This window comes from Panthera uncia (assembly GCF_023721935.1).
Source record: "Panthera uncia isolate 11264 chromosome D3 unlocalized genomic scaffold, Puncia_PCG_1.0 HiC_scaffold_8, whole genome shotgun sequence".
NCBI classification, from domain to species: domain Eukaryota; kingdom Metazoa; phylum Chordata; class Mammalia; order Carnivora; family Felidae; genus Panthera; species Panthera uncia.
Genome location: NW_026057586.1, coordinates 80,396,285 through 80,421,965, shown reverse-complemented (window position 1 = coordinate 80,421,965; position 25,681 = coordinate 80,396,285). Strand labels below are relative to the sequence as shown.

At 63.0% G+C, this 25,681-nt stretch overlaps 1 protein-coding gene across 2 annotated transcripts in view; it reads right to left on the bottom strand.

Moving 5' to 3' along the window:
* The window catches only part of RBM19 (RNA binding motif protein 19), a 147,263-nt gene that overhangs the window by 33,309 nt on the left and 88,273 nt on the right, over nt 1–25,681 (bottom strand). For both annotated transcript variants that reach the window (XM_049619290.1, XM_049619291.1), the window contains exons 22-23: nt 18,468–18,573; nt 5,905–6,025 (exon numbers count right to left, since the gene is read on the bottom strand). In XM_049619290.1, coding sequence (XP_049475247.1) covers nt 5,905–6,025; nt 18,468–18,573 — 227 coding nt within the window. The remainder of the gene's footprint in view (nt 1–5,904; nt 6,026–18,467; nt 18,574–25,681) is intronic.

Genomic DNA, 25,681 nt, shown 5'->3' with positions numbered 1-25,681 from the left:
CCCTCTCTCCTCCCTTCCCTCCTCCTCTCTCCTCACCTCCCTCCCCCTCCCTCCTCCTCCTCTCCCTCCTTGCCTCCCTCATCCTCCTCCCTCCTCTTCCTCCTCCCCCCTCCTCCTCTGCTTCCTCCCCCCCTCCCTTCCTCTTCTCCCCTCTCTCCTCCTCCCCTCCCTCCTCCTCCTTGATGCTACTGTGCAAATGCCCTGTCCTGAATGCTGCCCACGTGTTGGGCATACTCCCTCTCTCTGCCACACACATGTGCCCACGTGCACACGCTCGGTATCGCCCAGGCTTATAAAAACCGGGGCTCTTCTTCTCTATTCTCTCCTCCCGTGGCCGGGCCTGACTGCAGCGTAAGGTCAACGAGGTGCTCCTGGCGGCGCAGAGAGGGGAGACATTTGTCACACGCTCACCTGTGCCAGGGGCCCCCCCCAGGCACGTTACAGGCGTCAACTCCCTCGGCCCAAATGAGGTGGGCACCCTACTCCCACTGTACAGATGAGAAAGCTGAGGCCCGAGGGTCTCGCCTGAGCTCCCAGAGCAGGGATGGGGACGCGGCCCGGAGCAAACAGAAGGGTGCACACCTGCTGACGGGAAGACGCCCGACTCGGCCGCTAGCAACGGGGTGCCCCTCGGGCAAGTTATCTCTGTGCCTCAGTTTCCTCATGTGCAAAACAGAAGGTAACGACGGTATTGAGCTCCCAGGATTCGGCAGGATTAATACCTGTGAATAATCCCGCAGGCAGCTCCTGGCAGGGAGTAAGACTTAACAGATGAAAGTTGTTACCGCGGTAATAATAATCATGAGTGCCATCTAACCCGAACCGCGCATGGAGCTGTCCACCTTGACCTAGGCTCATCGGGGACTCATGGCTGGAGAGGGGGCCGGCTGCAAGGGCTGGGAAGCTCTCGGTTCGCCAGCAGGCTGTGTGCCTGGCCCGGCTGAATGGCTGAGATGCCTGCCTGTCGTTCCCTGGCCCACATTCCGCAGGGAGCCCTTTGTCGCAGCCTCGGGGCTCGGGCTGGGCAAACAGGGCCGGGGCCTCCACCTGAGGTCTGTGTGCCTTCCTGGCAGAGCTCGGCACGGAGGGAGGAAACTGGGCATGGGTGCCACCTGCCCTTGGAGTCTGCCAGGGCCCTAGAAGCGCCGAACAAGGCAGATTTCGACATAATGAGCTGGGTACTTTTCGCCACAGGGAAGGGGCAGAGTGGGGAACAGGGTCCAGCCAGGAGAGCAGGAGGCCAGCAGCCCTATTCTGAACGCTCAGGGGGTTCCTGAAGAGATCGGGCGGACAATGGGGTGGGCGGGTGAGAGGGACGCACGACTCCAGAGCAACTGTTGTGCACACACTTGTCTACCCCCCTTCCCCAGGGTCCAGCTAGCACAGGAAGGATTGACGGAGCCGTCAGCCCGGGTTCGGGGCGCTTCGGCCTGACTGTGTGAGTTTGAGCCCCGCTTCCCCCGTTTGCTGCCTGCGTGACCCCGGGCAAGTTACTTCATCTCGTCCCTTAATCTGTAAAGTGGGCAGACAAGCGGCCTCTGCCTCCCGGGAGTGTGGCTGAAGAAACCCAAAGAGGCAGCTCCCGCTGCTTTTGTTATTCTGTGCATCATCTTCACGACAATTTTAGGAGCGACGTCTTTGTCGGCCTGGTTTGTTTGTTTGTAAAAGGGGAAACGGAAGCCCACAGGGCACAGGGACTCCTCCCTGGACACCCAGCCAGGAAGCAGCAGGATCTGGGTCCCATTGATGACAAGGTCAATGCTCCTTCTCCTTAAAGCCAACCTTTTAGGGACCAGGACCTTACAGAAAATCGGACAACAGATCCTCTTGCCAAAGGGGTGTGGGTGCACGTGCACGCCCCCGGGGGACGTTTCTGGGTGTTCACAGCCCCTCTGAGGCCAGCCCCAGACTAGGATCCACGAAGACAAGGTTTCATGGATCCTAGGGTACAAATCCCTGTCTCTTATCTTGCTGTGTTCTGGAGAGCTTTCTTTTGTTTTAAGAGGATTATCATGTGTTTCTTTGGGAAAGAGTGCTGTGAAACACGACTGGGAATTACTCTCAGGCTCTCTGTCCCCCAAACTCGCAGCCTGCTTTCCTGCCGCCTCTTCACGACCCAGACGGGTGAGGCCAGTGTGGAGGGTTGCCACGTGGCCGCGAGAGACCCTTCCAGACCGGATACTCCCGCCCCTCACCCCGGCCGCACGCCCTGGTGTTTGTGGGCACCACACGTATTCTCTGGTGCCGTCAGATCCATTCTCTGTCCTGCTGTCCCCCGGAAGGTGTCCCTGGGGGACCTGGCCCTCTGGCTTTACAAAGGGAATGGGCCAGTGGGAGACCCGGGGGAGAGTAGAGGTGGGAAGAAGGGGGGGCCGCAGGCATTTCCCACCCCAGCTCCCCACCTGCTTTGTTCTCTGGCACTGGCTGTGTCCCTCTACACTAGGGGACTAGGTGGCTGTCTGCATCGTTTCCTCCCTCTGCCCCTGCAGGCCCTGGGGACGGGATAACGGGGGAGTGGCAGGTGTGTGGGGTGGGGGGAGTTGCTCACCTCTGGCCCCTGCCCACACCTCTGCATTACAGGGTCTTCCTGCCAATCCTTGGGGTCAATTCTGTTCCCTGGTGGAACCCTGCCCGTCTACCCTTAGTGATGGGTGGGGGGCTGGTAGCACTGACTTCCACATGCTCGGTTAGCTCAGAGTCGGTGACCCCTTCCGGAACCTGCGAGGACAGTGTTCCTCCAGGAACAAAGGGGGTCTAAACACAGAGCTTGGCTGACCCTCAAAACTGACCTCAGGGGCCTCATATCACCTTTGCGCTTGAGCCCCCTCACCTGTAAGTGGGCACACCGTGCCACGCACCCCACACGGCTTTCTATGAGGACGCACTGTGTCAACACCAAAGGGCCTTATGCCATTTTCCATCACGATCTATCACTCACCCCCTCCATTTCTGGAAGGGACCCTGGAGATTCTATGTTCAGGGTCTGGACGAATCCGGATGAAGGCAGCCGTGCAGTAAATGCTCACACACCCCACATCTAATAAAGGCCCCAAGCTTCTGGAAAATGGCATTGGCTAGTATCGGGCAGCACGGGACGGCTGGGCGGGGTGGGAGGCTCCACAGCCGGCCTGCTGTTCAAATCGGCCACTCTCCAGCTGCATGACCACGGGCGATGCCTCAGTTTCCCTGTCTGCAAAACGGAGCCAGCAGGGCCTCGAGCGGCTGCAGCTCCGGGAGGAAACACGAGGCCACGCAGGCCACAGACTGAGGGCGCGCCCCCTGGCGCAGAGCGAGTCCTTAATAAACGGCAGGGGTCACACGTCACCCCGATGCTAGCTTGGTCTCAGTTCTCCCGTCCGTAAAACGGGGCGAATCGTGCCCATCTCGTGGGGTTGTTGGGGAACTGATGGCAAGAATCGTACGAACCAGCTGCAGCCTCCAACTGCTGCCAGGACTGCGCCTGCCCCTGTGCGGGCCGCGGGGGCAGCCGATACTCGGAGACGTCAGACCCTGCAGAAACGCTTGTGGCCGAGGCTTTCCGCTGGGGTGAGGCGATAATGCTGTCTTCGGAACTCAATTTATTGAAGGGGGCTTCTCTCCCACGCAGGGCAGAACTGCTGAGCCTGCACTCTGCTGGCCCTGGGGGCGGGCGGCGGGGAGGACCGGGGAGAGTCCCTTACACAAACATTTGCCGACGGGTGCATTTGGGCCTGTCAATGGCTGTCGATAAGGACGGGTTCCCTTTCTGCGCGTCAGGATTTGGGGCCTTATTGAGTCGTAAGCTGGGGACTGTGTGCTCAGTCCTGATTCCCTCCAGCTGCTCGTTCGCCCCTGCTCGTATATTCCCCAGCCTCAGACTGAGGGCCCGGCACACAGCGTGCCCGGCAACGGGGGGCCCAGCCACGAACCCGAGGACCCAGTCTGCATGCCAGGGAAGGTATCAGTCCGGTGAGGATAAAAACCAAAAGAAAGAAACTATCGCATGGCAGGGAAGGAGAGGAACAGAGGGAGGGGCCATGACTGATACCTGAGAAGGAGGCAGACGGAGGGAGGGCTTCCCGGGGGAGGTGTCATTTGAGCTGGGCCTTAATGGCTGAATAGGCACCGCCTGATTCAAAACCACTGGAGGGCCAGGCATCGTGAGCAGAGGGGAGAACACACGGGAAGTCACAGAACACCATGTGGCGTGTGGGGAGGGTCGGTGGGCTGGGAAAAGGCCACCGGAGCAGGCAGGGGCGTGTTCTGAAGGGTCTGGCAGCCTGGGCTTCAGTCCCAGCTCGGAGCTCTTAGCACACTTGACCGGGCTGTAGTCTCGCATCCCCGAAACGCTGCTCGGGAGCCCCGCTTGCTAACGCAGAGTAAGACAGATGAGGCCCAACCGGAAAACTCACGGCCCTGTATGGGCCACCTCCTCCCTGGGTTCTCCTAAGCTGAGCATGACTTTGTTCTGGCTCCAGGCTCCGTCCCTACACGGACGAGCGGGGGAAGGGTGGGCTGTGTAGCCAACACCCCCCCAGACTGCCCCCAGGTGACACCACCGGGCAGCGGGGATGGGTGAGGGGGGCAGTGGCAGGGGCTCGGGCGAACTGGTCCATCCAGGAAAGTCCCCGAGAGCCATGAACCTGCCGGTTGTCCCTGGGACCTCTGGGCAGAGGAAGGCAGGCCGCCACCTGAGACCTGGCGGCAGCCAGGGCGGGGGCCACGGGGGAGGCCACGGAGCCCCTTCGCCAAGCCCAGCTCTCCCAGGCCGGCGGGAGGAAGGGACGCGTTCCCTGCTCACTGAGGCTGCTTCCTGGACACCCGTCACTGAGCCACCAGGATCCTAAGGTAGGAGGCTCGCAGCTGCCCCTTTCTGGCCTGGCCTTGAACGCGCTCCTGAGATGGTGGGAGAGGAAGGAGATGGGATGCGGGCTCAAAGGTCCCTCGACTGCCCGAGTGTGGGGGTGTGCACTAGTGGGGGGGATGGTTGGGGACCGGGGGATGGCCCGGTTCTTGGGGCTTTCCCTCATCCCCTCCTGACTCCCCAGCAACCTGCTGGAGAAGGTGAGGCCCCTTGTGAGCCAGCCCCCCACGCTCTTCACTTCATCTCTTCCGAACACGCCGGCCCTCCCCGTTTCTCCATGTGCCAAGCTCAAGGTCCCCGCTGCTCAGGCAGCCCTTTTGTGGGCACGAATGTCACCTCTGCAGGAGGCCTTTCCAGACCGCCCGCTCAAGCAAGGTGCCGGCCTCTTCCGCTCGGACCCACGGCCCGGCTAGGCCACAGCCACATCACTAGCCCCAGGACACAACCGGTGAGTAGTTTTGGGGGACGGACTGAGCGATCGGCGAGGACGCGTGATGCCACAAAGGTGTGTGAGCGGTGGCGTCACGACCTGGGACCATCAGGCCCCTGGCAGAGAGTACACGGCCCTCAAACCAAGTAACTGAGTAACTGAGCAGAGTCGGGCTAAAAGGCGGCAGGGGGTGGGGGCTTCAGGGGAGGGACCCCCCCAGGCTGGCGGCCGGGACGCGGACAGAAAGTGCCAGGCAGAGAGGGCTATAGATGGGGGGCAGTGCCAGCCGGTCAGCCCGCAGAAACCCGGCAAAAGGGACAGCGGACGGGGATGATGGGACTGGGAGGTGATAAACGTCCTGACCCCAGGCTCTTCCTCTCCCCAGTTTCCTGCCAGGCCTCTCGATGACCCAGCCCAACCAGAAACCGAAGGGCACGGAGACTAGCGACGCTGTCCACACGGGTCGGCCTCCCGGTGCGGAACGAGGACAGGAGGCCGGGCAGCAGCTCGGGGGATAGCTGGGGGGGCGCCCAGCATGCACTGGGAGGGAGACGGGGTACCCTGCCGCGCGCGGCCCATCCCGTCCCGGCCAGGGCGAGGGCAGTCCCCTCGGGAGCCCCGGCACACTTACCGTGGAAACGCTCGGCCGTCTTCCGCCTCAGGGCTGGCAGGCTCACTTCGGAATCGGCCCACTCCAGCACCAGCCTCCGGCCGTACAGGTGGGTGCTGTGGCACAGGGCATGGAAGGCTCTCTGGGGGGGGGGGGCAAGAGCAGGAAACGGAAATGTGAGACCCACCTGCAGACGCCCCATCCTGCCCCCCTCTTGCCCGCCACCGCCTCAAGCTCGAAGGCCAGGTTCTGGCCCTTGTGACACCTGCTCTCCGGCCAGGGTGTGGGAGCTCTTGGCTACTTGATTCGATTAGTGGGTTATGTTCCCAGGGAGAGAGCTGCAAGTGACCGTGCCGTCGATATATCTGCCGTCCGGGCCTGTAGTTGGTGCCTGGGCCGGCACCTTCTTCTTTCCCGTGCCATGTCCTGCCTGGGGAGGGCCACCCCATTAGCTGGCTCACCTCCCACCAGGCCGTCAGGGGCACCGCCCTAGACAGCCGAGCCCTGCCTGGCTATGGTGACAGCCAGGCAGGCCCCTCACCATCACCTGGTGGCTCTGTCCTTCGCTAACCCCGCGGATTCTGTCCCCAACCTCTCTCTGCTGCCCTTGGCCAGGCCCTCGGGCCCTCAGACGGCCTCCGCCCTCTCGGGCACCGGCTCCTTCTCCCGGCTCGGCAGCCCCGTCCTCCTCCCAGCCTTCCCCCCACTTCTGGTGTTCGTGGTTTATTGAGACTTGATCCACACGTCACCCATCTGAAGCATAAGGTTCCCCACCCTCGGCCTTCTGAAGGAAACCCCACCCTCGTGAGCGGCCACGCCACCCCTCGCCCCGGCCCCCGGCCTGCAGCAAGCACCAGTCTGCTTTCTGGCTCTTTGGATCCGCCTGTTCTGGACATTTCATACAAACGGAACCACGCAGTACTGGTGAGTTCCGTCCTAAAGGCCGGGGGGCCCCAGGGGAAGGGGGGCCCGCGGGGGGGGGGGGGGGGTGGGTGCTCTTCCTGAAGCACTCCCGTGGTACACGAGAGGCCAGGCGCTTGGCCTCTGGAGCCACCTTGCCCAGGCAGGTGGGCACGCTTCCAGAGACTGGGCGCGTTGATGAATCTCACCGGCCTCGGTGTTCAAATCCATGAAGCGGGAATGTCAACGGCGTGCCAATCTATGGGTTCTAGAGGAGGTGAGGAGGAGTTTTAACACGGAAGGCACTTTGAACGGCGTGGGGGCACACAGTCAGTGCTCAAGAGATGCTAGCTCTCCTCGTGGGGGTGCCGTTGACTGCAGGCTTATCACACCTGCAATTGCCTTCTCTCAGCAGAGGGGCCTCGGGTCAGCAGTGGGTGCGCGTCAGCCCCGGAAGCCACGGTGGCTAGCGGTGGGCACCTTCGTCTCTGCTTCTGGGCTGTGGCAGCACCACGAGGCACCAGGAGGGGCCGTGGGGCCTGTCCCTCTTGCTTCCTCCGTGCTGCGGGGAGGCAGCGTGTGACCGGGAGGGCTCTGCTCCGGAACCGGTCCGGACTCGGGCCCTCAGCTGCAGCGTGACTCTTACAGGCTGGACCACGTTCTCCCAGACGAGAGCGGTCGGGATCCAAACCCCTGGGGCCTCAGGTCGTGACCTTGTTTGGAGATCGGGTCTTTGCAGATGTAGTCAAGTTAAGACGAGCACACACTGGAGAGGACGGGCCCTTTAACCTACCCTGACTGTGTCCTTGGAAGAGACAGCCGCGTGGAGACACGGAGACGCACGGTAAGCGCCCCGCGGGGAAAGAGGCCGCCGAATGCCGCTGTCGCCGGAAGCCAGGGGAGAGCGGTGGGGAACAGACCTCCCTCAAGAGGGACCAAACACTCTTGGCCCCTCAAGCCTGGGGACTCCTGGCCTTGAGAATTGGGAGCCGAGAAATTTCGGTCGGTTGTGTTTCCGCGGTACTTTGCGACGGCAGCCGCGGGGACCTTGGGTGAGCCGAGTGCCCCACGATAGCCTCGGTCTCCTCATCTGGACAACGGGGGGGTGAATGTGTGGGATCACCACGCAGCAAGCCCGTGGGTGGCACACAGCTGACCACCCCCGCACGACCCACCTTGAGAAGCGTGAGCGGGAGGCGGATGGGACACGCATCTTTTTAAAACGAGACACGTGGCGGGATTGAGCAAAAAACACTGTTCTCAGATCCGCCTTTCCGAGAAAGGCCAGGTGCAGGCAACTTTTCCTCCCCCCCCAACTTTTTTTTTTTCACTTTAATTTAAAAAAACTCTTTCTGACTGCCAGCGGAGCCTCTGCGTTTTTTTCCATGTGGATATAAAAATGCATCTGGACTCCGAGCCGAAATGGCCCATTCAGAGCTTTAAAACACACGCGTGCTCAGCTGGCGCGGCAGAGAAACAGCCTGACTGGGGGTGCTGGGGGTTTGAAGACGGGGGAGAGGAGTCAGTCGGGAGTCTGGTGTGGCGGGTACTCCGGCCCGGCGCCGGGGTCCCTGAGGAGCTGCGGTCCCGGGGACACGGGCGGGAGGGAGCGGCCACGAGGCAGCATCTGGTGGAAGCCGGGAGCCGCGGCGAGGACAGGGGAGCAGAGCCCGGGAGGCGGGCCCAGGCGAGAGGCCCTGACCCCGGCCTCCCTCTCTCCGTGCGGCCATCAGCCTGGCGTTTCCTTCCTGCCCCCGGAGCCCCGTTCCTGTGCCACACAGAGCCCGGAGAGGTCTCCACTCACCACAGGAGTTGCTAAGAACTCCCTCTCCTGGCCTCCCTCCGACATCAACCCTTCCAAATGCTCATCTCCTCTTTAGAAGGGCTTCTGACGGCAGGAGGGGAGGTGGCACAGCCACTGAGATGGGGGGCTCTGGGCCTGGGCGACTTTGGTTCAAATCCGAGCGAGCTGTGTGAGCTGGGGCAGGCCGCTTAACGTCTCTGGGACGCATTTCCTCGAGAGGCGGCAGCAAAGAACGGATAGGAGTCCGTGGACTGTGAAGTCTAGCCCTTACAACACCACCGTGGGCTGTCGTTCCTATTACTGCCCTCTGTTCCCCTGAGGCCACCAAAGAGCAGGAATAACATCCAGCGGGACACAAAAGCTCTTGTGCGTTTGGCGTCGGAAGTGCAGTGGGTGGTTCCCCCAAAACAGCAGGACCACCCTCCCGAGTTCCAGTCCCTTCTGGTCAATAGGAGACCAGGCCGCTTTCCTCAGTGCCTGCTGCGTTGGTGGTGACAGTGACTCGAGGCTAAGATCGGCCTTGGACAGTCAGTCCAGGCCTCACGGGGCTTTCAGGTGAGCGCAGGGGAAGGCGCTGAGGAACGCGGAAGGTTCCAGGCACAGCAGAAGGGAACTGCAGCCCTGGCCTCTCTGGCCTGGGCCTGCCAGCAGCTTCCTCCCTGGCCTGTGTGCCTCCTGAGACCCACGCTGCCTTCCCCGTGAGAGTTCTGAACCTCGGCTGTGGTTCTGAACCTCAGGGCCTTGTCCATCCTGGGGCGCCCAGGGGTCAGTGCGGTGAGGGTGTCTCGGGAGGAAGCGGGGAGTTACATGTTCCTGGCCGTGTGCTTCTCTCCAAATCCAGCTTCTTTCTGCTGCCTGTTTCCTTCCCTTGGGAGGAAAGGGCCGCCTTCGTCCCATGGATTATGGATCTCCTGGGTTAGAACTCGGAGCCCACGACCACAACCTACTCATCAGAATGAACATCACTCTCCCGTTGCAACGAAAGGAGCACAGAGGCACGGGCCGAGGTCTGCGTGCGCGTCAACCGCCTTCTTGTTTTTCCTTTCAGACTCCGTGCACTCCGTCCCTGGGCCTTTGTAACAACACCCGCCCTGGCCTCGGAAGAGCTCCCTCGTCACAGCCGCCTCGGTGGCGGCCCAGCACAGGCCCCGCTCGCCTCACACGGACTGCCACCGGGCACCCTCCCCACGCCCTGCACACACGGCTTCCATTGCGGTACCTGCCCCGTTAACGTGTGCCGGCCTCCGCGGCTCAGCCTTGAACCTTAGAGGCGAGGCCTCTCTCCCTGCTGCCCCTAGTGCAGTGCTCGGGGCAAAGTGTGCTCAGGAGATCGAGTAGCTCCCCCTTCTCCGCAGGGGATACGTTCTAGGACCCCAGTGGGTGCCCGAACCCACAGACGGTACCGAACCCCATCTACGCTGTACTTTTCCTGCACACACACACCTGTGGTAAAGTTTAACTTCTAAATCAGGCGTGTGACGCGGCGTGAGGCCACGCGGCCCGAGGAGGAGGGCCATCTGCTTCCGGGCCACGGTTGATCGTGGGTAACGAACCACGGGAAGGGAAACCGTGGATGGGGGGGTGGGGGCTGCTGTATTCACAGAGCCGTATTCAAGTTGGTCCTGGCTAGAGACGGTGGGCTGGCTTAAATAACCCGCCGTGGTCCCTCCATGTCCCTATGATACAGACCACGAAGACGCAGGAGCGAGGAGTGTTTCGTCTCCGGCTGCCACATGCACGGGACGGCCCGCCTTGCGGTTAGGACGAGACCTGGTGCGGACACGCTCTTGGGTCTGGCAACGGGGAGGGGAAGGCCTGCTCCCGACGTGTATGACTCTGGGGCCCTGGGGGACGGGAGCAGGTGCCCAAGCCACCAGGACCCGGGAGACCGCAGATCACCCGCTCGGCTCACTGTGCAACTCTAAGGGTGCGTTCACTTGTCCGGGAGCAGAATGCCATAGAAGGGGGGGCCTCTGCCCTCCGGAGCCACTTCCTGCCATCCTCTGTGGCAACAGGGCTGGCCGCTCCTACTCCTCTATCGGCCCCCACTCTCCGTGCTTTTGCAGGCCACTCCCACGGACCGTGTAACTCAGGCTCTTGCCCTCTGGCTTCCGCGTAGGTGATGCCCGGAGTCCTGGAGGGAGGGAGGAAGGGGGTGGGGGTGCCGTCCCCCTGCCCCCTTCCGCCAGGACTACAGCTCCTGCCGGCGGCCCCTCCCCTCTCACCGGTCCCCCAGCCCTACTTATTCCTCCATAAATCTCTCTTAGACCATCGGGGGTGGGGTGTCTGCCAACCCGGGGGGCTGCCCGAAGTGCCTCTGCCTCGACCCAGGGCAGACGGGCCTCGCGCTCCAGACAGCAGGTCTCAGGGCCTGGCCCCGCTCGGAGAGTTGAGGCCCACCGAGGAGAGCTCGGGCAGGGCCGGCTGGGGTGCGGGCTGGCTCCCGCCGTCATCTGGTCCCTGGCTCGGCTGTCCCAGAATCACCCCCCTTTGATCTCTGACCCGAGCCACCAACCGTGGGCACCGAGAGCCCCAGCCTCCACCGCCTCTTCTGCGTCCCCCCGGGAGGACATCTGCGGGGACGGAGCGGGGAGTGACTGACCAGGCCTGGCAGCCATCTTTCCAGAACAGGGAAGACGCTGGAAGGCTGCCAGCGCGGCGCTGGCCTGACCTTTCTGCAGCTCTCCCTGGAGACACAACTCCTCTTCGCGGCAACAAAAGTCCACGCGATGCCCTTGGTGGGAGGCGCCGTCCCAAGGGCGGTGGCTCCCGGGCCGGGCTGAGGACGGGACTCCTGTCTTCGTAAGTCCAGGCACTCGTCGGCCCCTCCTGTCCCGTGTCTCGCAGAGTGGGGAGGGCTGCAGCACGCGTCAGATCCACCTGAGCGCGGACAACGCCAGCCTGCGCCAGGCCATCTGTGCCCCCAATGCCTGGAGTAAGCGTGACCTGGGCCAGCCAAGAATGACCACGTGTGCCCAGGGGCACGGGACTGAGTGGAGGGAACGGAGGCCCGGGGCCCTGGCTGGGGCTGGTGGGGGCCAGGCTCCTCCCGTCTGCTGAGACGGCTGAAAACTGGGGGCTGTGCTTCTGGGAGGAGGGCCTGCCGCGCCGGGATGTTCGCTGTCTTTCGGTGCAGCGTCCTGTGCTCTGAGGCACAGAACTGTCCCGTCCCTGCCTGACGGCTCCCACAATCCCAGAAGCAAGCTCTCAGGAGGTCGTGCCAGCTGCTTCGGGCCTCCACGGGGGAGGAGTGGGGTGGCAGCCGGGCCCGGGAGGAGTACTGGGTGATTGGCCGTGGGGCCCCACTCAGCACCTCAGGCCATTTCCATTTAAGATACCATGGAGCTGAGGACGAGTTTCTAAGAGAAACACCCAGGGCCCCAGTTCCGGGCGGTTGTGCCTCCATCTCTCAGACAAATAGATGTGTCTCCTTCCTTTCCTGCCTTCATCCACTCAGCTCCTCCCAGTTCTAGTCGACAGTCCCCGGGGGACCCGCCAGGAACCAACGCTACGCGAGGGGACCCAGAGGTGAGGCACCACCTCTGCCCTCTGGAGGGGCGAAAGAGCCACCGGGAGAGAACCAATGCCACCAGGTCGCCGACGGTCAGAAACGATAAGGCGAGGGGGCGGCGTGGGCTGGTAACGGCCCTGGGCTCCAGGTGGGGCCCTGCTGCTTTCTGGCTTTGTGACCGGACGAGGAACTTCTTTGGGTCTCTACTCTGTCAGCTGCAGAATGGGGGCACTTGGAACTCCCGCGGCTGCCGAGAAGAGTAAGTAGGACAGCCAGCGCCCGGGGCACGGGAAGGGCCTGGGTCCTCGCACCTGCTGTTGCCATCGGCAGTGAAGTCACCAGAGGAGCTCCTGGAGGGGAGAAAGGTGTCCCACTCAGCCGGGCTCGTCACCTTTCCCTGGCAATGTGTTCCGAGCGCCTGGTGAATCTGACGTGAGGACACTAGCACCCTAGGTCTTCTCGCGTGGGCAGAGGCCCGGAGGGAGGGACAGGCTGAGCCGAGGGGCACCGCATGGCACTGCTTATGCCCTGGTGACGACGAAGGATGCAGGCCTGCTAGTCTGAGGAGAGTGTGGCTTGCCCCCACCCCCCGGCTTCTCAGCCCACAAATGTGTCGGCTGAGCCTGAATCCCGGCCTTGAAATGCAAGGCTCAGGATTCAAATATACTTCCCCCGCCCCCCCCCCCTCCACTCCTGGGCCCCAATGACGGGAACTAGGAAAACCTTGCTAACGAAATGCAGGAAAGAACCCGTGTGCGTGTGAGTATGTGCGTGTAGCACACGTGCCCGAACAGAAAGGTGGGGACCAAAGCCCGGCTCCCTAACGTTTCTGGAGATGAGCAACCTCTACCAGGCTTCAGACCGCAGCAGCCCCACCCCATGGGGCCCGAGCACACCCGGCGGCCGCCCCTTCTTTGGCGCTGTGTGCCACAGCCTGGGCCTAGCCCTGATCTCCACACTTGCCTCCAGGGCCAGTATCATTTCCGACACGGGGACAGACGAGTAACCTGGGCTTCGGGGACGTGACGCCCCTTCTCAGTGTTCGTGGCCTCCTCGCTCCCAGGGGGCGCTGGCCCCTGCGGACCCTGCTGTGCTCCCACGGGCCCCACGGAAACTGCCCGACTCCCTGCTTACCCTCGATGAAGCAAGCGCGTGTTGAGCTCACACCAGTGGTGATCTGACGGCGGTCACCATTTACGGGGCGGGCAAGATGGCCCGGCCCTGTGCTGGCCCCGCCGGGTGCCGGCCAAGGAGGCGTCCCTGCCTTGAGAGGCTCCGTCTGGCCCCCTCACGGTCCCCCTCTCTCCGCCACGGGTCTGATTTCGGCAGAGCTCTCCAGGAGACAGCACGGGCGGGGCCGGGCCCGGGCCCCGTGTCCATGTCGCACCCCCCCCCCCCCCCCCCCCCCCCCCCCGCAGAAGCAGGAATCGGGAAGGGACGCGTTAACCGGTGCGACCCCACAATTAAAGCTGCGGCTGTTTACCACGGTGAGAACAGCTCTGCCTGCCAACGCCAGCCGCCATCACGTCTCCCTACTGCCGGCTCCCCCCAAGTGTTTATTTAAGCCAACACATTGCTCTGCTAATTGGATAACATTCCACGTGAAAATAGACCTTTTAAAACAACAGCAGCGGCGGCAAATAAAAACAGCCACAACTGCAAAAGTACAAAGGCGCGGCGAGCTCGGGGAGGGGAAATTAAAGGCGCCTGCATGGGGAAAAAAATTAATATTCCGGTTTCCGGGCTGAGAGTCTATCCTTCCCATCCCTTCTCTTCCAGGCTGGCCTTGCTTTCCTCCTGCAGGACCAGCCTGCTCTGCGCAAAGCGGGAGGTGGGGGCAGCTGCTAAACAGAAGCCCGGTGGCTACCGGTGGCCTCTCTGGGGCCAGGCTGCTTCGGGCTCGGGAGGGCTGGACTCGTGCGCTCATGGGTCCGATGCCGGGGCACTCACTCTTCTGGGCGTGCTCCCCAGAGATGCTCCGGCCCCTCCCCCTGAAATGGCTCTAATCCGTGAGTCGTCCTCTCCCCTGGGTGCTGGGGTGGGCAGTGGCGGGCATGCTGGGGACAGGAGGGGCCGGCACTCAGCTCAAGCGAACGAGCAGACGAGGCGGGGAGCGCCCTGGACGCACGGGCTGCGGCAGCCGGTCAGCACGCAGAGTTGCCCAGCTCTGCCCGGTTCTGGCTGCATGACCCCGGCTGACCGACGTCACCACTCTGAGCCTCAGTTTCCAATGCCACCTACCACTCACCTCCTAAGTCCCGGGAGGACAAGACGTGACAAACGCAAACGCCCAGCAGCCAAAGACAGGCTTCTAGAAGTTGACAGTTTTGATCACCGCCAAGATGCTGCCCTTCCGGAAACATCAGGGCCCAGAGAGCCACGGGGGCACCTGAGACAGGGAGACAGCCGTGCACATAAGTGCAGACCCAGGCCACCCGGGGAAAGACCACTGCATTTGGGATGGCTTGCGTCCTTGACTTCCTCGTCAGCCTCTGTCCTGCCCCCCTCTACCTCGAGGGAGTAGGTTCTTTGGAAGACATCGCCTCACCGCCCCCGGAGTTTTAGGGAACACGGGCACTTTCAGAGGGCCTAGGACTCCGAGGGCTGACAAACGACCTAGGAAGGGGGAACGTGCCAGCTCACCGAGGCCGTGATGAGGGTAGACGGGTCTCCTCCAGCTTAGCGCCTTGGCCCCGGGGGCCAGCGCCAGGCTTCGCGGGGATCGGTCCACGGGGCTCTGCAGCGGCTGCACGGACAGAGCTCGGCGGCCGTGCGGAGACCGGGAGGGACTCATGCAAATCTCCTGCCCGATTCCCGGGGCCGCTGCAAGTTGGGATGAGACAGTGCGCGTGTGGTGTATATATCACGTACAAAAGCCGGTGCGGTCGGTCGCAGGGGCCTCTGACTATTGTCATCAGTTGCCTGGTTACCCTGAGCTCTGCCACGACAGCCTCTGCGGAGCCTCGTGCTAGGATTCTCTTCACGGTTTGGGGGTGTGCGCTTGCCCCAGAGGGGCCTGACGGATGACAAAGTCCCTGATGATGCACGGGCGGGGGGAAGGCAGTGTCGTGGAGGAAGGTCAGAGGACTCAGGGTGCAGGGGTGCAGGGTGCAGGGACGGCGCAGATGGGCGGGCTGCCGAGGGGCTGCCTCGAGGGGCGGACCGGGGCTAATTCTCACCTCGGCCAGCCGGTGGAGGGGGCTGGCTGATGCCGGGGAAGGAGCACTGTCCTGGGAGCCAACGTATCTGGGTCCCGGCCCCTGGCCAGAGACTATCAGTTTCTCCACTGCTTCCCAGACTCAACACGGAACGCCCAGCTGTCCGTTACCCTCTCCCTTCTCCCTTCTCCCCTGGTACCAACCCCCCCATTTCACCCTCCCCTCCCTTCCTCCTTTCCTCCCATCTGAGCACGGCCCGGGGCCCCCAGGAGAGGCTCTGATGCCAGGTTCCCGGGTGGCCGATGCCAAGAGTGACGCCTTCCATCCCCACGGAGGGTGTCCTGCCGGGCAGTGGGAGTGAACCCCCTCGCGAGGGGTGCAGGTGGGTCAGGCAGGGATCAGTCAAGCTCCGGAAAGGCTTCTGAAGGAGGAGGACTCCTCCTTCCCCAAGTGCTTCCGAAAGAGGACGGCCACTTAGGGGGAGCCCGCCAGAGGGATGGGGGTGAGGCGCGTCCCCCCGGCACTCCCACCAATTCCTTCTGTGGGAGTAAAGGTCTCGGGGTGCTCTCCTCGGCGTCTCCTCGCGGCCTTGCACCCCGTCTTCAGACTCACGCCCCCCCCCCCCCGCCCCGCCCCGAGCCGGCTCGACACGTGCGGCAGTCAGAACCGCGTTCGTCGGCGTGCAGTGCGCGCGGCCCCCTGGGTCAGTGGCGGGTGCTGACCGTGCCACTCGGAAGACAATGAAGTTGTCCAGACAGACACGGAGAAGGAGAGGGAGGCACAGCTTCCCCGGGAGGCAAAGAGAGCAACGGGAGGCGTGCGGGGAAGGCGCGCTCCTGCTGGGTCCACGCCGTGTGGAGGGCCGGCTCGCACGCTGGCGGGCATGCGGGGCCCCGGTCCTCGTGCGCCCAGAGGAAGGGCTGCGGCGGGGACGCAGGAGCCCGGCCGCCGCCTGTGGGAGGCGAGGGGCAGAGGGGCCAACCCCCGAGGGGCCGCGGGCTGAGTCCCTGCTGTCCTCGGCCGCCCTTTCTCCGCCTGGAGGCCAGAGCGGAAGGCGGGGAAGGGACGGAGGGAGAGGAGCCACCTCCGTGACTCCCCGGGCGCCGTGCCGGCCTTCGGAAGTCACGTCTGCGGCCCGGCTCTGGGGCCGAACGCCGCCCCGTCTACCTGAGGCGCCCCTCCTGCCCCGGAGATCCCAGGGAACGAAACTGCCACCGACCGCGTCCCGGCAACGCGGCCATTGACGCTGGAGGCTGGGAGCCCACGCCGGGTCTGAGCCTCCAGGAGCCACATCGGTTGTGACATCAGCCCCAGCCCTGGAGAGAGGCCGCCGTGTGCAAGGGACACGCCCTCCAGCTGGGGGGCTCCGACGCCTTTTCTCTCGGTTCTGTCCTACCCCTCCTCCTTCTGAGAGCATCTCCCTTGTCACCACCGCCACCCTCCTCCTCCCGGGGCCAGCGCCACTCCGAGGACATCGCCCCCACCCAAACCTCATGACAGCTTGGGGAGGAAAATCCTCTCGCCGTCTCGTAAACGTCGCGGAAGCTGAAACACGCAGAACGTGAGTCAGTCGCTTGCCCGAGGTCCCTCGGCAGACAGGGGCAGTACCAGGGTCCCGACTCAGGCCGTCTGGCTTCAGAGTCTGTCCTCCACCAATGAGCCCCCTCATCAGAGGACTCTCTTGGGGGTGAGGGGTGAACCCCCTGCTCTTTCTTCCCTGGTCACAATCTCACGCGGGAACCCTGAGAGCAAACAGGCGACCAGAGCTCTGTACCCTCACCGCCCAACCCCCCAGAGGCCCCCCCAACAGGGTTAGGGTTAGGCAGGCTGGGGAGGAAACACTGCCCTGCACTTCCCTTCCCTCTGTCTGGGGTGAAGACACCCCGGCTCTCGACGGAGCAGGGCTGGTGGGAAGGGGGAAGAAATAACTCACTTGTCTCCAGCACTATGGGCCAGGGTTTCATGCGCACCGTCAGATGAGGAAACTGAGGCACGGGGCAGGGCTAGGGGAGCCCAGCTGCCGGCAGGAAGGTGCCCTGGACGGCTCCCCTCGTGGCTCCCCTCTGAGCGCATGCGGGTCCCCCCCCCCGCCCCCCAGAGGTGCCCGCGTGCCGCACGCAGGGGGTGACGCCGCGGACAGGAGGCAAGGGAAAGGCTGCCAGCCGAGAAGAAAGGAGAGCAGATGTCCGGACAAACGCGGCCACGTGTGGACAAAACAGGCACTTGAGTTCAAGACGCTGAGACAAAGGTGGCTGGCGAGGCTCCCTGAGGTCCCGGGAGGGCCCTCCGTGCCTGTGCGTGTTCCCAGGGCCCACAAAGGCCGCAGCTGTGTCCCCGAGATGTCACCTCCGGCTCCGCCCACTGGGCCTCTGGCAATGGCAGCTCGCTAAAGGCCGACGGGTGTGATTCTAACAAATAACTCTGCTTTTCCCAGGGAGGTCTCGTGAGAAGCAGAGGGGGTCCCAGTGTGGGTGAGGCCCGCCCGTCGCTTTCCCCGGACCCTTGACGAGAGGGGAGGCCGACAGAGGGAGAAACGCGCAGGCTCGTGAGGGAGCCCTGGGGATTCAGTGGCCGCGAACACAGCCAGACCCCCCAACCACACAGCCTGCGCTCCCACATCTGCTGCCGGGCTGGGCCCGGCACCCACCCCGGCCGCGCTGCGCCCGGCCCAGATCGCGACAGGCCGCCTTGCTTCAGAAACGAGAGGCGTTCTGCCTCCTAGGAGAATTCTGGAGAATTCTGTACCTGTGCCTCTGCACAGCAGCCCCTGCCTGGGCAGACCTTCCGGCAGGCCCCGGCCACAAGCGGGAAGATGAGGACAAGACACGTGTCCCCGTGGGAGCCTCCTCTCCCAGGGCCGCCCCCGTGGACCCTGCCTTCGGGGGGCGCTCGCAGCCGGGAACTCTGGCTGACCTGGGGAGGCCTGGGAAACCCACTCGCTCCCCCACTTTGTATCCCAGGTTCCTGCTTCTGTCACGTGAGCGGGCGAGGGAGGGAGGGAGGGAGGGGGACACAGGTCTGCCCCCTCCTCCAAACAAAACCCAGGGTCTTGCCTTCCCAGGGAGTTGCACAGATTGGCGGGGTCAGGGAAAGACCAGGAAAACCCCACGGGGCAGGGACATGCCCACATCCGTTAAGGCGTTTCGCTGCTTCTACAAGGGGCCCGGAAGGCAGGTGGGAGAGTGGGGGGGGGGGGGGGACACTGTCTCACCTTTGCATCCTGCTTCGTGAGGAAGTCCACGAAGCCGAACCCTCGGTGCGAGCCTGTCCCGCTCATCTTCTTCGGCAAGCGGACGGTCTTCAGCTCCCCGAAGGTGCTAGAGACAGAGGGCAAAGCACAGGAGAGCTAAGGACTGGGGCCCACAAAGGGGCTGGGGTGTGTGCGTGAGGGCAGGACCAGCTTACACACTCATCCCCTCTGGTTAGAAAAGACAAGTGCTCGCAGGTGCACCCGTGCGTGCACGCACATGCACACACACCGTAAACTGGTGTCGCCTCCCCCACCGGCCGGCTCGCGCTCAGGGCGTGCCTGGCCGTCTCCTTTCCGATCCCGGCCTTCCCGCTGGGCAGGGAGGGATGATGGGGATGGAGACACGGATGGAGAATTTCCGGTTCCTCTGACAGGCTGGCACCCTCGGCCTCCCTTCGCCTGTGGGGCTGAGGATCTGGCAGGAGGCGTGTGTGGGCTGGGGGAACGCAGCCCCACACAGGCAGGGCCAGGGCCCGGGATCCGGACGCGGGAGGAGGGTCTCCTGACCTGAATCCGCCTGCACGGCTGAGCCGAGCACACAGCAAGCTTGCATTGAGCAAGCAGGATGAGCCTCTTCTCCCGGCCCCGGGACGCGGGGTGTCTCCTCAGTGCTCCCCGCGGGAACCAGGCGCCGCGACTCCCTCGAAACCCCACCTCCCCTACCTCTGCGCTTTAGTTTTGAGATCTGCTAAGCCCAAATCAGGCAAAGCTCTAGGGAAGAAAATGTCGCGCCCCCCCCCCCACCCCCCCGCCGTCAGGGATCAAACAGGTAAACACAGCTCGGACCATCCCCTGCCCTCCCTCACCCCAGCCCCGGAACCGGCCTCTCCTCCCAGATAAGCGTGTGAGAGATTCCCGGACAAAAGGATCAGGCCTGCCTGGCCCTCCTGTCTCACTTCCCAGCCCCAACCCCACCCTCACGTCCGTTTATCAAATATATATGCACAAATCGCTGCCAATAAATATTTAATGTGCGCGGCGTCTGAAGAGCTGTTATTGTATTTGAAAATCTCCACACACTTGCGGGCGCCCGGGCACACACGCACACGCGGGCTCAACGGCCCAGGATGCTTCAGGGCCAAAGACCGATTGGGTGAAAAACACAGTAAAGGCCGTAAGCCCTCGTGAAACGATATAAGCTAAATCCGAGGCGTTAACCCGCGGCCCTGCCAGCATGACCAGGCATCGGCCGGCCCAATTTCCGAAGGCAGGATGGTGGGTAAATGCGGCATTATGAATCCTCAAAATGAATCTGCACGTCTGCCCGGAGCTCCCCCCGCGGCTCCCCCCAGGCTGGGGAGAGGGCCAGCCTCCCGGGGAGGGGAGGGGCTGGAGGGGGCAGGCGGTGGGGCCCTGTCGGTCTGTCCGCCCCGGCTGAGGCTCTCTGGCTCCTTCAGGCGGCAGGGCTGGGGCCCAGGGGCTGGGCAGGTGGGGACAAGCAGGAAGGTGAGGTGGGAGGGCTGAGGGAGGACTCCAGCCTGCAAACCCTGCTTTATTGTGCCACCTAAAGGCCGACACAGCCCATGACAGACAGACGCGGCCTCTCCTCCTCCGCGGGAGCCCCGGGGCCTCGGCCAGGGCGGGTGGGCAGGGGGATGGCAGAGCTTTCTCGCAGGCTTGCTGGGTAAATGGTCCTTTGGCTCTGGGTGCTTCAGAGGGACACGGGGGGCTGCAGGGAGGGTGTGCCTGAAGGGCACGAGGACCAGACCGCGACAGCGGTCAGACTGGTAAGAGAAGGCCTCGGTGAGCACCCATGTGCCCAGGCCGTGCGGGGTGCCGTACCGACAAGGGTGCGGACCCCCGATGGGTGTGGGGGTCCTCCCTCCTCCCTGCCCCAGGCTCCAGGCTCCTGCCGGCCTTGGCGGGCTCGCCGTGCCTCTCAACCAGGGCACTGGTGTGGACACCAGGGTGCCCTCTGCCTCCCCCTGAGGCTGGATGGAGTTCAGCTCTGCAACAGCAGAAGCCACACCTATCTTGCTTATCAGGGGCTCCGCAGCGAGGAGCCCAGGGCCCGGCTCAGTGGGATGAACAAGCAAGAACACAGGAGCCCGGGACCGCAGACACGACCACCCGTACCTAGCCGCCGACACGCACGGGGACGTGCCGAGGACTGCGTGAAAACAGGCCACGGGGTACGTACGAACAGCACCGAGGTGAATTAGTCTCCCCACCTCCATTTTACAGATGGGGAGACTGAGCTCAGGGAGGCAGCAGCTCCTGTTAGCAAGTGGCAGGGTTAGGATGTGAATCCGGGCGGGTCTGATGTTAAGCCGGAGCTCTCTTTGCATGGCATTCGGTTTTCCTTCAACTGTCTGGACGGGGGCCGTCCACTTTCAGGAGTGGCGGGGGCGCGGAGGGTCCCAGTTCCTCCCACTCATGCCATGTGCCAGCCTCCTGCCTCTGCCCCCACGGATTACCATCCTGTCCCTCGATGGTCCCGGTGGCCTCTGCCCAGGTCTCCCCGTAGCCCTGATTTCTGGAGAGTTGGCCCATGTGAGCGTGTGCGTGAGAGAGGGAGGGGGAGAGGAAAACGGCTGAGGTTAATTCTTCCCTCTGCCGCGCACTGCAAGCTGTGGACGTTCTGTGCATGGCAAGCAGCTGAGGGTCTGGAGAAAGGCAAGGAAAATAATTAAAAGGTGGAGAGAAAAGCTGATGAGGAGAGGCGGAAGGCGGTGTGCTTACGGGGCCGGGAGGACGTGGCACTGAGAGCTTGGTGCGGGGTGGGGGGCGGGGTGCACGGCAGAGGGGTGCCCTTGGATCCACGAGGGACCACGTGCAGAGATCCAAGGGGGGGGCCTTGGGGAGGTCACGGCCCCTGTCTGCACACGTGAAATACCGTGTCCAAAGGCCCTGGTCCTTTCGGAAATCCCTAGTCCTTTCCAGGGCTCAGGGAAACGGTTATGTGAACGTGTTTCTCCCTCCCTTCTGAGAACGGCACCAGAGAGAGCTGAGGCTGAAGGGGCAGCTGCAAGAGTCGGGTTCCATCTTAGAAGGAACTCCCCGAGGTCCGGGAAGCCCTGACATGAACAGGCAAGGCTTCAAGACACGGTGGTTGCTGCCGAGGCCCCAGGCGCCGATGCCCGAATGCCTGTGAGGTGCTCGGCCTTTTACGGACAGACTCCAGGGGCGCCTGGCCGGCTCAGTTGAGCATCCCACTGCGGCTCGGGTCGTGATCTCGCCGTTCGTGGGTTCGAGCCCCGCGTCGGGCTCTGTGCCGACAGCTCGGAGCCTGGAGCCCGCTTCGGATCCCGTGTCTCCCTCCCTCTCTGCCCCTTCCCCGCTCACGCTCCGTCTCTCTCTGTCTCTCAAAAATAAATAAACATTAAAAGAAAAATTTCGAACACGGTTTCTAGGTGTCATGACTGGAGGGCAGTAATGTCGCTGCCTCTGTTTCCCCAGGTGAGAAAACCAGCGGCCGGGAGGCCCAGCGACCTGTCCCCGTCCCACGGCCGGGCGGGCGCTTTCTCACGGCTGCCGCTCCTCCGGCCGGAGGACAATGCTGGGGAAGGTGGATGGTCCTGGATGCTTCTATCACCGCGCGGGATAATATAAGGCTGATGCTAATGATCTCGCAGCTATATCGAAAGAGAATTAAAAAGAAAAAAAAAAAAAAGGTTGGGGGGGGAAATCGATGAAGTACCTTTAGCTCCTTGGAGATAAGCGATATATAAATACCAGCCATTATTAAGGTTCTTATCTGACAGGAAGGTCCACGGAGCCATTTTTAAGAGTGGCTTTTGAAGGGAGTTCTGCACGCTCCCCCCCCCCCCCCCCCCCCCCCCCCGGGAGCAGAGGCCGCTGCCTGGGGGAGGCCGGGCAGGGCCGCCAGGGACCAGAGAGGGAGGAGAATCACAGGGCACCCAGGAACTCCCCCCCAGCCCAGACCCTGCCGCTCGGGGAAGGAGACGCGCACGCTCCCCACTGTGTAGATAATAGAAACCACAAAATAGCAATTACTGTATCAGAAGCTGTGAATACAGAGGACATACCGGGCTTTTAAACACGGCTCTCCTTCCCTCCCCCACCCGCTCACACTTCATAACAAACTCGCACCTCACTTTTCCAATTATTTCATTCACCTTGGGTTCACCAATTACTCCCCCACGCGGCGGCCCCCCCACCCCCACCCCACCCCCCGCCGCACCCAGAGCACACGACTGCCGGCAGATCGGTCGGTGGGTTTGCCACAACCGGAGTTTGTTGTCACGTTTCTAATTTCTTCCCAGGCGGGTAGGGGTGGGAGGGGGGAGAGGGGTCGAAGGGGTGGGGGGGGCGCGAGGTGTTGAGCGAGGCGAGCCAATTACGCCCGGCCCTCGTAAACAGGTCTGGGCATGCAAATCATGTCTGCACACAGGCCCGAACGCAGGCACAATATGTGTGCGTGTGTGTGTGCGCGTGCGTGTGTGCATGCGGGGACGTCCTCCCTCTGCACACGCTGCACACCCCGTGGCCGGACCACAGCCCTGGCCGGCGACTGCTGGGGCCCTCTGGCTGTGCTACTGAAAACGGATGAATCGTCCGCTCCCTCCTTGTTTGAAGCGATGGGATCAGGAGGAAGGAGTGAGAAAAGGAAGGTGAGGGGGAGGCAGACAGAACCCTCCAGAGATGCACAACTTGACAGCCGTACAGCTGCTCTGGTGCCTGGGTTCCGGGGCTTAATGAGGGGGCTGGGAGGCAGCCCGACCCTCTGGCCTGCACGCTGACACCAAGTGGGGGTCGGGCACACCTTGACAAAGAGCCCAGGCCCCTCTGTCCCCAGGATGTGCGTCCTTTCCGCCTCCCTATTTAGCTCTGCCAGAGGAACCGGCAACCCCAGCACAAGTGCTGAGTCACGTGGGGAACTTTGTTGGCATGACTTCTCTTCCACCTGTGCTCAGCGCACTGCTGACGGAAAAAAAAGAATCAGCCGTCACCCGAGGGACGCAGAGTCAGACAACAGCGTGGTCGCAACAGGACGAAGGGGCGGTTTGCGATAAGAATCCGCCCGAAGCTTCCTTCTCTTCCTTCTGGAGGGAAGAAGAAAGGGCTCAATCTCTTGGCAAAAAAAAAAAAAAAAAAAGAAAAGAAAAGAAAAGAAAAGAAAAAAAGCCTTTCAAATAGGGCCCCTTTTCCAACACGCACGGCACATCCGTCCGTTCCCCCAGCACTCCAGGCTACGAGCCCCTCGGCATGTTAAACACCTGCTGTACAGGATCTCACGGCAGCCGCGTGAGCGAGGCACGGCTGCTCCCGTTTGATAAACGGAGCAGATGGGGCTCAGAGAAGTCATGTGATTTCTCCAAGGCCGCTCAGCCAGTCGTTGCGTACCCCAGGGGGCGAAGGGTCTGGCCCCAGGTCCCGTGGGCGGCAATGAGCCGCGCCGGGCTCAAGGTGGGCGGCCTGGCCCCTCGTGCCTTGGATCACGCAGGGCTTACGGGTGCTGTCTGGTGGACCAACAGCCAGCTAAACGCTCCCTGTGTGCCGGGTGCTCGGAGGGAGGCAACAGGGGCCCAGACACCAGCCTTGGTCTCAGGGGACGCTCGCCTGACGGGGAAGAGCCGGCAGGCGGGCGGCGGGCCCCTCTCTGCCCTGCCGAGGCAAGGAGAGACAGGCCGACGGGCCACCTCGAGGCAAACCCCTCCCTCCGTCCACGTTAGGTGATGTCTGCAGTACCGTGAGGCTGCGGGACAGGACCCATCACCCCAACCCCCCAGCCGGGGCGTCCAAACCAAAGCCTCTGATCCAGGCAGCCTTGTCCGAACCTCCAGCCTCACAAACGGGGAAAGGAAGGCTGATCCAACAACACTGGCTTTCCTCCTGCTCCTGAAGCCACCAAACTCAAGCCTACCTCAGGACCTTTGACCTCACCCTTCTTGTTACCTGGACCTCTCCTTCCCCAGACGTTCCCACAATCAGCTCCTGCCCGTCATTCGATTTCTGCTCAAATGCCACCTTTCCAAAGAGGCCATTCCGCTGAATGTTCCCCACCCCCCCTCGCCCCCCTCGCCGGCCACTGTCCCACCTGCGCACCGAGGAAATGGCTTGTTTCCTTGTCCTTGCCCTCCCTCTTCTAGAAACAGAAAGAACACTCTGAGACGGCAGAGGTCGTGCCTCGCACACACGCCCACCATCCGGGCACCCACCCGGCACCCGTGGGCCCTCCCTGACTTGCAGGTCCCTGTCCTCCCCGTGCCTGTGCTGTTGTGGCCACGCAGTCACGTGTGGGGGCAGGACACTCAGTCCTTCTGTCCTCAGGACGCGTCTTCACGGGCCACAGCCACAGCTTATGACAAGGAGCGTTTGGCCCCCGGGCCGGTGCCCCTCCCCAGGTACCCACATCCACCCCTTCGACTGCGGCGAAGAAACAGCAGGAAGTACAGACGGGGCCGACTCAAGAAGTTCCGAGGGGACGGGTCCCTAGACTGGGAGGTTCAGAAGCGAGCCGTGCTGGGTAAGGGCGGACGCGGGTCCGTGCAGACGGCCTCGGCCAAGGGGCGGGCACGGGAAGGCAGGCTCGCGGCCGCCGCTCCCCCCCGAAGGCTGCCTGGTGAGCGGAGACACGCTGTGGCCTGGAGCCTCGTGGGGCACGGGCTCTCGGGGACATTTAGCGGACGCAGACTGAGGCGTGCAGCTTCTCCCTCTTTTGTTCTCGCTCGCTCTCTTGTTAAAGGGTGGCTGTTAGACTGAACTTTTCCAATTACCCACCACTCATCACGGTGAGAGCCGGATGCGGAAAGGTTACCTGCTCACCATCGGGAGCCAGCCTTCCTTTCATTTTTGCCTCTTGGAGGCTGAAAAATGGCCCGGTTTCCGAGAAAGTGAGAAAAGCGGCACAGGGAACAGCATTTAGCTTTTCTCAATAGCCTTTCACGGGGTCCTTTCCAGGCAAGCGTGACCCTCTCGTTTTCTAGATGAGGAATCCTGGGGAGGAGCAGTTAAATGGTATCTCTGAATCAGAGCCGGGGCCCGAGGACTCTCTCGAGAGGCTCCTGCCAGGAGGGGACGTGGCCCTGGGAAATGGAAGGTCTGGCCTGGCTCTGCCCTCACCAGCTGGGTGATCCTGGCTGAGCTGTTTCCAGGCCGGACTGATGAATGGGGAGGAGGGGAGGGGAGAGGAAGGGAAGATGGAGAGAGAGAGAGAGGACACATGGGCACAGGGGAGGGGAGTCTGATCTGCCCTAGGTTCAGGGCCACTG